At 37.7% G+C, this 11,874-nt stretch overlaps 2 protein-coding genes across 2 annotated transcripts; both read left to right on the plus strand.

Moving 5' to 3' along the window:
• The first annotated feature begins 2,543 nt into the window (after positions 1–2,543).
• LOC110904543 (GDSL esterase/lipase At5g33370) lies at positions 2,544–4,245 on the plus strand. Its single transcript, XM_022150390.2, has 5 exons — positions 2,544–2,847; positions 2,956–3,083; positions 3,176–3,418; positions 3,495–3,747; positions 3,824–4,245. Exons 1-5 carry the CDS (start codon positions 2,601–2,603, stop codon positions 4,054–4,056), a joined length of 1,104 nt encoding a protein of 367 aa, XP_022006082.1. The 5' UTR covers positions 2,544–2,600; the 3' UTR covers positions 4,057–4,245.
• Positions 4,246–9,244: 4,999 nt separating this feature from the next.
• Positions 9,245–10,956, plus strand: LOC110904544 (GDSL esterase/lipase At5g33370). The gene is made up of 5 exons (XM_022150391.2): positions 9,245–9,580; positions 9,660–9,787; positions 9,896–10,138; positions 10,213–10,465; positions 10,596–10,956. The coding sequence occupies exons 1-5, from the start codon at positions 9,325–9,327 to the stop codon at positions 10,829–10,831; spliced, it is 1,116 nt and encodes a 371-aa protein (XP_022006083.1). The 5' UTR covers positions 9,245–9,324; the 3' UTR covers positions 10,832–10,956.
• The last annotated feature ends 918 nt before the right edge of the window (positions 10,957–11,874 follow it).

Raw genomic sequence — 11,874 nt, forward strand, 5'->3', positions numbered from 1 at the left:
ACATATGCTCTGATACCACATGTTGGTTCAGTTCTGTTTGTTCATGAAGGAAAACATATAAATCATACCTGTCACAGCAGATAGTGCAGAGGAGAATCCAGTGAGGGAGTTCGACATGCCTGTCATCTTGATCTGGTTCCTCCTTAGGGTGCTGACTGATGATGGGGACTTAGAAACCGAAAAGGGTATCGGTTACGGAGAGGAGGTTTCGTGATGATGTTATGGCTAATGGGGTGGTGTAATTGTGTAACTGAGTAACCCCTAAACCTCCACATAACTCTCCTTATATAAGCACCAAGGAGGAAACCTAATTAGTTACTAAGGGTAATATGGTCCATCAACAATTACCAACTAATTAAATAATAGGTTCTAATATATTTTGATCTCTATAATGTAAATGATTAAGATGGCTATAGATTAAATATTAAACATAATAATATTTAATCTTACAGCAACACATTTAACATAGTCAAATATAAGAAGTCAATAACATAAATGGCATAACATGTTTAACATGATTTTATATTGACACGACTTTTACACACTTTGTCAAAGTTAACAGTAAGCCAATACAATTAGGATTTGAAATTTAAGATAGTGCATTTAATTATTTGTAAAATAACTAAACTATGTCCTATTTTGGTAAATGAGTCTTAAGCATCTCTTGTTGACTTCTCAACCCATTTAAATCACTTACTTAAGCAAGTTATGTGTGTCGTAGATGAGTCCAACGTGGAACACTGGAACCCAGGGGTAGTTGTAACCGATAGATCGAGAAGAGAAACTTAGGATAGCCTCCGACTACAAAGTTATGGTTTGGCCACTAGGCGCATTGAACCCGTTAGCATGTTTTCAACTCTGCCATTACCACGTTGACCCGTTTATGACTTGAGCTCATTTGCCCTAAACCCAAGCCCATTTAGCTTTGTGTCTAGCCATATGTCGTTTTAGCGGGTCTTGTCATAAATTGCCTAATCTACCCAAAACCAACAATTTGATAATTAACTCTTGATGATCAAGAATTGGGTGGGGGTTGAAAAAGCCAATTGCCAAGAGGCCACAACTGAAAGAAGATAATTCACGAGATGTTTATCACATTGGTTTAATATTCAACAAACGTACATATATGCATGTGAATTTAGTGCAATACCCATTGAATTCATTATGGTGGTACGTACTTCACTTTAACCGCTTTTCACAATTTTCGTCTCATCACAATCAACCATATTAAAGGCCGGCCTTCTCACTGTCAAATAAATTCCTAATATATACATCATTAGATTTTTTTATGGTGAAATGAAAGCGAACAAACAGGTCAAAAGTCATCCTAACAGCATTAAAAAAATCATATTGATATTTAGGAATATAACTTTAACTAATTATACATAACATATTACTTATTAATTTAAAATATACATACGTATTGTCCATATATATTGTCCATATATTTTATTTTATTTTATTTTAATTCACAAATATTGGTGGAATAGTATTGCTTCCATTTGTTAATTTTGGACATGTGAGTTATACCATTAGTCCGTCATGGTTCATATAACATTAAAAGGCTAAGTTGTCACATCAAGACAATTTTAGCCCCTTAACTTTAATTATAAAATGTTTAATCCCTTAACTTTAATAAATTTTCTCTTTCCTTTATTTTTAAACCCTCAACTTTGATTATCACATGTTTAACCCTTCAACTTTAATAAGGTATTTTTTACCTTACACGTTATTATAATTACTATTTAGACTCTCAATTTTAATTTTTTTCTTTTCTTTCCCTTACACCTTTTGATAATTACTATTTATAAACTCGACTTTAGTTTTTTCCCGTTGCACGATATAGCAATTATTATTTAGACCCTAAACTTTTAGATTTTTTTTCTTTTTACTTATTTTTGGTCGTTTCTTTTTAGTTTTCTTCTGAACGCAATGTTTTCCTGAATTTTGTACTTACCGTCATAAGTGAGTTAATTTAACTACATTCTGAACCCACCTGGGTATTCGTTTTTACCGATACCATAACGAACTGAATTGATAACTTTTTTGTGACTTTCGAATACACCGTCGTGGCGTCATTTTTTTATCGCCACATAAAATGTCCTGTCACGATTTGTCTATTTTTATCTACGTTTTAAATCCCGCGGAGCGCGGGTGGTAATGTCCACGTTTAACATCTCTCCCAAAACTAAATAAAGGGCTATTTTCTTAATCAATTCCAGTTAAACTTATGTGAATTTAGGTAAAAACAGTTGTCTCAAATTATAATTAAATGTTACATTTGTTAAGACTGATAAATTTCATCTATTATAGTTGTTTTTATTATTGTTGTTATTGTAGCACGAACTTAATTTCCGAACAACTGCACCAAATAAAAATATTTGACCACCAGTATAAAGCGCGCTGCATAATTAATGCCTTAATGGTGCTTCTTCTTTACAACTGTGCTAGCTACATGATGCATGGATAAAGCTAAAAGTTACATAAATTATCTACTATTATAGTTCAGAAAGATCATTATATAAATCGATCACCTACGTATATTTTCACAACATTATGATCATACATATTACCAGCCAATAATTACAACAAAATAATTCATGGCTGTTGCTACATTTTATGGTCTCCCCTTCACCATAATTTTATCAACTTTGGTACTCGCAACAACTTTTCCTAGCGTCACAGCTCGCGCATTTTTTGTGTTTGGAGACTCGCTAGTCGACAACGGAAACAACAACTATTTGGCTACATCTGCCCGTGCTGACTCGCCTCCTTATGGCATTGACTATCCTACACATAGACCAACTGGCCGTTTCTCTAATGGCTTCAACATGCCCGACCTAATCAGTTGAGTTCATAAAATATGTACAAGTGTTTATACCATTTTATAGTTGTTTCAGTACAGTTGGTTTTACTTTGTAAGTTTTTTTATATATGTATTTTCTATAATGCCAGGTCAGCGTATGGGGGCGGAGCCCACATTGCCGTACTTGAATCCACAACTAAGGGGCCAAAGGCTACTCGTTGGCGCTAATTTTGCTTCAGCGGGGATTGGAATACTTAATGACACCGGAGCCCAATTCGTGTGACTCTTTTCTAACTTACATTCTATATATTTTCTATCGAGAAGCTAAAATCGTGACATTTGTCTAAATTGAATTATCAATGTTTTCAGGCGAATATAATCCGGATGCCGTTGCAACTAGAATACTTTAGGCAGTACCAACAACGAGTAAGTGGGCTTATAGGAGCGAGCCAGACCAAAAAGCTTGTAAAAAATGCGCTTGTTCTTATGACGCTTGGTGGGAATGACTTTGTAAACAACTACTATCTGGTCCCCTTCTCAGCTCGCTCAAGACAATACGCGCTCCCTAATTATGTCCGTTTTATTATATCAGAATACAAAAAGATCCTAATGGTACGCATTTAAAGTCTTATCAGTTAAACATAGTTTTCTACTTTTCTTCAACCATAAACCTTAACCTTGATTGCAGAAATTGTATAATTTGGGAGCTCGAAGAGTTCTTGTGACAGGAACCGGCCCGTTAGGGTGTGTACCAGCTGAACTAGCCCAGCGCAGCCAAAACGGTGAATGTGCCGCTGAACTTCAACGGGCCGCACAGTTATTTAACCCGCAACTCTATCAAATGCTGGATGATCTCAACAGCAAAATAGGCAGTCATGTATTTATAAAAGTGAACTCAAAGAAAATGCACTCGGACTTTATTAGTGATCCAAGAGCCTATGGTAAATTAACCTTCCATTTCTATTATGTTATATAAGTGTGCTTGCCTTTTAGCTTATGATGGCTTGGTTTGTGCAGGATTTGTGTCCTCAAAGATAGCATGTTGTGGACAAGGACCATACAATGGGCTTGGCCTATGCACCCAATTGTCGAACTTGTGCGCTAATAGAGATTTGTATGCGTTTTGGGATCCCTTTCATCCGTCGGAAAGAGCCAACAAGATTATTGTTGAACAAATGATGACCGGCTCGACTGAGTACATGCATCCGATGAATCTAAGCACCATTTTGGCCTTAGATTCTCAGAATTAGTGACCATTTATTTCAATCCGATGAATCTAAGCACCATTTTGGCCTTAGATTCTCAGAACTAGTGACCAGGTGCAAAGTAGTTCCTATGAAAACACTGTATTGTTTGTAAGAGCTAAAATATGATGGAAAGATGTTAAAAGAAGAAATGTTAGAAATTTACAATTTTCTATTAAAAAAAATCATTGCCCTGCCGCAATGCGCAACGAGTAAATTACTAATTTTGTTTATAAAAACTATGAGTTATAATTAAAAAATAAAACCAATTTTAATTGTCTAAATTATAAAAATAATATATTTTATTCCTCAATAATTATCATAATTAATTCAAACTACACAAAATGGCCAATGACACGCTACAACCACTTAGGGTGGGGGGTATGATTTGCGGGGAGTTAAGCGGGGAGGGGGAGTCACCGAGCAGTGACCATACCCTGATGTTGAAGTGTTTCGGTGAGTGGGTGAGAGGTGACTAAAAACGGTGTGTAATCACCGAAGTGATTGAAGAGTGACGGAGGAGAGAGAGAGATAGGAGAAAACAACCAATTAAGGTACTGTTTGTTTTTGCTTATAACATCTGCAAAATGCTTATGTCTGCAGGCGGGCAGACATAAGATGTTGAAGACTGTTTGTTTTTTTTTTAAACAGATCTACAAATAGCTTCCTTCATCTTAAAAAAAAAGCTCAGAACCTTTGCTTCAAACATCTTCACAAAACCTAATCCAAACACCTCACACCACAAAAACTTCTCCCCTGCCACCACCACCTCCGCCACCACCACCGCACCACCTCCGCCACCACCACCTCCACCACCACCATCGTCAAAACCCACCACCACCAAACCCATCACCACCAAACCCATCTGTGAGAGAGAGAGAGCGTAGAGAGAGAGAGAGACCTGTAGAGAGAGAGAGACATGTGAGAGAGAGAGACCCGTCGGAACAAGGCACCGCTGCTGCCGCCGCCGCGTGTTGCTCCTGCTACGTCATCACCATCAAACGCCGCCACCACTGTTGGTGGCCGGCTGGTCACCTTCGAGCGAGGGAGAAAGAGATCGAGTGGGTGGGGGTGGTGTGATGGCGGAGGTGGTGCGGTAGTGGTGGCAGAGGTGGTGAGGTGGTGCGGTGTTGGTGGTGGTTGTAGAGAGAGAGAGAGTTTCTAGAGAGAGAGAGAGAGCAGAGAGAGAGAGCTTGTGTGTGTTGTGTGGTTGAAATTGTTTTTGAAGAAAAAAAAAACCAACCCTCTTCTCCTTGCAGACTGCAGACATTTGGGCCACATCTTCTCTTGCAGATGCCTGCAGATGTGGTTCGCAGACTACAGACATTTTACATCTGAAAAAACAAACAACACCTAAAAGTGAGAATCACTCAAACACCCTAGAGTGATTAACCATACCTAGTGTTTGAGTGCAAAATGGGGAGTGGAATGGGGAGTTGACATGGCATAATATTATTGGGTAGAGAATCACTCAATCACCCTAGAGTGATTAACCATACCCCCACCCTTAGGGTGTAAGGGGCACTCCTCTAAGTGGGGAGTGACCTCTCTTACCCACAGCCAATCAGCACACGCCACGTTAACTCCCCACTTAACATCCCCCCACACCCTCAATTTGATGGCGGCACTCCTCTCTTGGGGGACTTGTTTTTTTAATTAAGAAAATATTTTTTATAAAAAGTAAAACATAATTTACATAAAATAAAAAATTATATTTCATTTAATAAAATAAAAATTACATCGCTATACTACATAAAAATTTTAGAAATTGCACGGCCACCCGTACTTGTTAGCGATCTCGCGCTTTCGGGCGAGGATGAACGACAACATTTCCGGCGGAGCATCGTCGTGCGGCTTGAGGAATGTTTTCATATCTCGATCGTGCGCGTAGTTTCTCATCGTCTCGCGTTGTTCCGTCATGAGATCGCGAGCCTCCGACTCTCTTTTCTTCCTCAATTCAATCGCCTCCATAGAGCTAACGTGCTTCGCTTCTTTCATGGCGGTGTACTCTTTGAATTGTGTCGCCAACTCAGCCGAGCCCTCGGACGATGTCGCTTGACGCTTGTCTCGCCGTTGTGTTCTTTGTGGCGAGGGGTCTTCGTTCATATCGAGTATGGAAGGGTCCGTGTCAACGGACTTTCTTTTTTGTGCCGAACCTTCCCCTTCCTCACCCAACAATGGGACTTGGGCCCATTTGTCGTGTTTTCGAACGACCTCCCATGCCTCGACATGTTGAAAACCGCTCAGATATTTATTTTGAAAATCCTTTAAAGCGATTTTCATCACGTCGAGATGGTCACACACGCTATCTCGTGTGCAATCCTACATGTTATAAAATAACAAGTGTTAAAAACATATGAACTTAGTAAACAAATTTAAAAAATATACAACGTTAAAAAATATAATTTTTACCGCTTGTTGGTATAGGCCGTTGAAATGGTTTATTTTCGTCATCATCGGTAGCCATTTAGACTGTACTTGATGCACGGTCCGGTTACTTCCACCAACGGTGGCGTTATAATGATCTAAAATCCTACGCCAAAAACCCTCGCGGGTTTGTTGATTGCCCTTCTTTTTGTCGGTAGAGCAATGTACCCACGCCTTCGCCAACGCCTCTTCTTGGTATTTTGACCAAGATTGGCGCTCCATTTTTGCCTTTTTACCCCGAGCGTCATCTTCTTCGTTGCCGGAATCTTCATTCACATTATCTTGATCGTCGCCCATCTTCATAGTCGCCCAAATTTTGAGTTTCGGGCACTATTTCCTCGTCCTCGTAAATAGGTAGAGGACGTTCAACATTTTCTCGTGGAGATGGAACTTGTGGGGAACGAAAACCAAACGGGTCGAAGGCGGGGACTTGAGGATCCATTAATAACAAATTTTGGAAATAGCCGAAAGGGGGTTGTGGTTGGGTGTTGTAAAAGGAGGGGTGTGAAGGTTGTGGGTAAAATGACGGGGGTTGTGTAGTATATCCGAAAGGTGGTTGTGGTTGTGGTTGTGCACTTGCACCGCTCGAACCACCACGAGACGGTTGCGAGCCGCGTCCCTTAGTGTTAGAGCCGACGGACTTTTTCTTGGCTTCGCGGGGTTGGTTCTCCATTGCTCGGTTTGGCTTTGTGTTGTATTTGAAAGAATTTTAGAGGAATAAGATTGAAAATTTGTGTGGTAAAAAATTAGATTTAATGGGGTATTTATAGGTTAAAATTGGATTTTTATTTTTTATTTTTTAAGGAATAGCCGTTGCCAAACGTTCAAAAAATCAAAAAGTTTGAAAAGTTATGCGGTGAATCAATGCCGCAGACCTGCCCCCGCTTAGCCTCCCCGAGGGGTCGGTGACGGTGTTCCCGAGCGGGGAACTCGCTCACCGCACGCCACCCCGAGGGCGCCCCGTTCACCCAAATAGTTTAGATTCCTATTGACAATTGTGTTAATTCCAATTACACAGAATAACACTAACACTGAAATGACTAATAAAAATCATACTTTTGAAATTAGTGCCGACAATTATGTTTAAGACACGATATAACATATTTACAAAATGTACACTATATCATTTTTATACCTTTAAAAAAAATAATTAAAATTAGGTGGCTAGGCTCCATTATTTCTTTTTCTTAGTATATAAAACATACAAGAGTGTTATATACATGAACTATAAAGTAGTTAAACAAGTCGTATTCTTGTTTGATAATTGTGTTAATTGCATCGTCTCTAACTAGTTAAACATGATAAGACCTATATGGTCAACCCTAGTTGAAATAATAATTTTTATTTTAGTTAAGATTTTTGGAGGTTCCAGATGTTTTGATATACCCTTGACGACTTCTAAATGAACTTAAAAACTAACTTTGACCCTTTAACATATTTAAGTCAACTTTTTTTGTAAAACCTTTTATATTTTCAAATTTTAAATTAGGGATATCATGTATCTATGCAATCTTAGAGCATTCACATCCAATCCATCAAATTATACATACATTCCACTAAAAAACAACTCCTATATCAATATATTTCCACTAAAAACAAATACTTTTTCTCTCTCCTTTCAATTAAATAATACTATCATTACATTTTTCTCTAACTTCCACTCACAACCACTTTCAAAATATATTAAAAAATTATAACGGGTGAACAGTGTCCCCCCAAATATACAGATGGACAGTAACATTTTCTCTCACCTCTACTCACAACCACTTTTTATACCCTTTATAATATAAAAACCCCTCCTCACTTTCTTTTTGTGTAAAATTTTCTTTAATATAAATATTTTTTTTCTACATTCCTGTATTTACAAATAACAAAATAATAATAATAATAATAATAAGTTGTGTAGTATAAAAATAAAACAAACCACAAGCAATATTTCTTTAGAAAATCCAAAAGTAAACTGTAAAAGATATATCATTTTTGGTAACAACTATTTACAACAACGAAAGGGATATGTTATTGAAGGCAAAGTTTCAGTCCTTTGTTTTGGCATGTGCATAGACGTCACAAAGTTCCAAGGACGTAACAATTCTCCATATTAAGGCTCATGACTGGCCCCCTTTTTTCATGCAAATATTTGAACAGGCAATATTAAATCTCGTTACTTTATTGTTCATTTCCCATGTGCCATGACTGGCCCCTTCACAGTCGAGACTTGCAGTACGTACTTGCCAAACGCTTAAAGAAAAAAATTAATCATATTTTAGAAGTGGTGATGGACGGTGGCGGTGGGTGGTGGTGGTGGTGGTGGATGGTGGTAGTGTTTAATCCTCTGTAGACTTTAGAAGATTTTAGAAGTGGCTGGCCAAGTCTGCACTAAGAAGAGCTCGCACTTACGTTTTTTAATGATACGTATTCAGAAAAACAAACAGTCTGAAGATAACAATGTCTGCGCGACAAGAACAGAAGAGCCTACGCAAATCTTTAAAAAAAGCAAACCACTCTCAATCACACTTTAATACCATTGTAGCGCCAGGCTTCAATCCTTTCTTTCCCCACTATATGTAACAAATTTAAACTTGTAATTAAAGTAATTATTGTTAGGTAAAATAAACACCGATTAAAATAATAGTGATATATTATTTACCAACCAACCGTCCAATAAAACAAAATACAACTACTTTGGCTTCATTTACACCTTTTCAGTACCATTATTTATCCCAACAATTTAGTGAACCCATTCAAATTTGTCCAATAGTAATGACCCTATAAAACCCCATCATATGTTTCATCCACAAACCACGGCCATAAAGTTTTGTTTTCACTATTTCTAAAATTAACTCACTCATGGCAGTCTCTTTTGGTTCCACAAGTCATGTTGTGCTCACTTTTTACCTACTATCCACATTGGGGCTGTTTGCTCCTCAGGCCGAAGCTGCACCGCGTGCTTTTTTCGTGTTTGGAGACTCATTAGTTGACAGTGGCAACAACAATTACTTGGCTACCACTGCCCGAGCGGATGCACCACCTTATGGTATTGATCACCCGAGTCATCGAGCCACTGGACGGTTCTCCAATGGCCTCAACATACCCGACCTCATCAGTTAAGTATCCTTTTTTAGTTATTAACCATCCGTTAACTTATCATTCAGAATATTTACTTGACTCGAGTTTAACCACAGGTCAACGCATCGGCTCTGAACCCACATTGCCGTACTTGAGCCCCGAGCTCACTGGGGAAAAACTTCTCCGCGGTGCCAACTTTGCATCAGCTGGAGTTGGAATATTGAATGACACCGGAGTCCAATTTGTATATTTTTTTTTATTTTTCATTTCTAGTATTAATTTTAACACATACTTGTTAGCTACTATAATTTATATATAAACTTTTATTTAAGTTTGTAACATATTTTTTCAGGTGAACATAATAAGGGCACCAGTACAACTTGACTACTTTAAGCAATACCAACAACGAGTTAGTGCACTCTTAGGGCCCGAATACACGAAACAACTTGTAAACAATGCACTCTTTCTCGTAACACTCGGTGGCAATGACTTTGTTAATAACTATTACTTAGTCCCATTATCGGCACGCTCCCGTCAATATAAACTCCAAGATTATGTCCCTTTTATCATATCTGAATACAGAAAGATTTTATTGGTACGCATTTAAAATTTATATATAGCCACAATGGAGCAACATATGTTTATAAACATTTTAATTAATGCGCGCAGAGGCTTTATGACTTGGGAGCACGGAGGGTGCTAGTGACAGGAACCGGTCCATTAGGGTGCGTGCCAGCAGAACTGGCTCAGCATAGTAGAAACGGTGAATGTGTAGCCGAGCTTCAATACGCTGCATCTTTATTCAACCCACAATTAGACGATATGCTTACTAGTCTTAATCAAGAACTTGGTAGTCATGTGTTTGTTGGTGTAAACACAAGGCAAATGCACAATGATTTCATGAGCAATCCAGGAGCTTATGGTAAGTTTGTATGCACATTAGTTGTGACTTGTGAGAATATATTTTACATGTTTTTTTTTTATTTTTTTTTATTTTTTTTTATTTTTTATGTAAATGACTTGTTGTTTTTGGATGATTAATTTATGTGTAGGATTTGTTACTGCAAAAATAGCATGTTGCGGACAAGGGCCATACAATGGGATCGGACTATGTACCCCAATGTCGAACGTATGCCCAAACAGGGATGTTTATGCGTTTTGGGATGCATTCCATCCGTCTGAGAAGGCAAGCAGACTTATTGTGGAACAGATTATGAGTGGAACAACTGAGTACATGAAACCCATGAATCTAAGTACCATTTTGGCTATAGATTCTAATCAGCTTTAGCTATTGGTATTGTGTGTATCCAAACAGATATTCCATAACCACAAATTAATGTCTGTGTTTTCTTGGATTTGTGTTTCTGGATGGTCTATTATCTTGATTAAGGATGCTTCTTGTTCTGATCTTAATTTTCGGGGTAATAATTTAGACTAATGGTTTAGCTAGATATAACATGATATCGAACATTTTGATCTTTTTTTTTTTTTTTAAATACGTGTAGTTCAATAGGATTTGATTTCCTTTTGTTTTTAGAACATAGACACTCATCATCTAATCTACATCTAATTTTACTTAACACTTCATAGCGGAATTTGAACCCTCAGCCTCTAGATGGTAACACCATTTGACACACCAAGATACCATTGGGCAAAATGTCGTATGATTTGAAAAAAAAGACATATGATGTAAGGTATTATTTTAAAAATATAGTTGAAAATATGTTTTACTGAGCATGATGATGACGACAATTTTGTACGCATATAGTTACATTTAGACCATGTGTAGTGGAAGGGGAAGATAATGCCCCCACCCTATGGCATTTTACGCCATGTGGGGGTCCAGTCAGCAAAGGGGCATTATTGGGCGTTTTCTAAAATGGGTGTAGTGGGGATGGGACATTATTGGGCATTATTGGGGTATTAAATAAAATAAAGAAAAAACACCTAAAAATCTTATTGGATAACAAAAAGGGAGATGAAAACTGGTTGGACAAGGAGAAGGGGGCAAGACGTTTTTAAAACCACGCCAAGGGGGTTTTTTTGAATTTTTTTTAAAAAACGCCCTATGTAATGGTTTGGGGGCGTTTTTAGACGTTTTTTTTAATTTAAAAAAAAAACGTCCCACTACACATGGTCTTATATAACTAATGAAGTTAAGATGATACTTGGTCTCTTTAAGTTCAACAGTTTGAGCCATGCCGAAGGAAAATTTGATGCAATTTACGTTGTTAAAAAAAAAAGATGAATAAGATTGATGTTTAAAATCGTGAGTTTGTTATGAAACTTGCATGTTTTAGAGGGAATACAGAGCAAACTGCCAAAATCGTC

The sequence above is a fragment of the Helianthus annuus genome, chromosome 14, assembly GCF_002127325.2.
Source record: "Helianthus annuus cultivar XRQ/B chromosome 14, HanXRQr2.0-SUNRISE, whole genome shotgun sequence".
Lineage (NCBI taxonomy): Eukaryota > Viridiplantae > Streptophyta > Magnoliopsida > Asterales > Asteraceae > Helianthus > Helianthus annuus.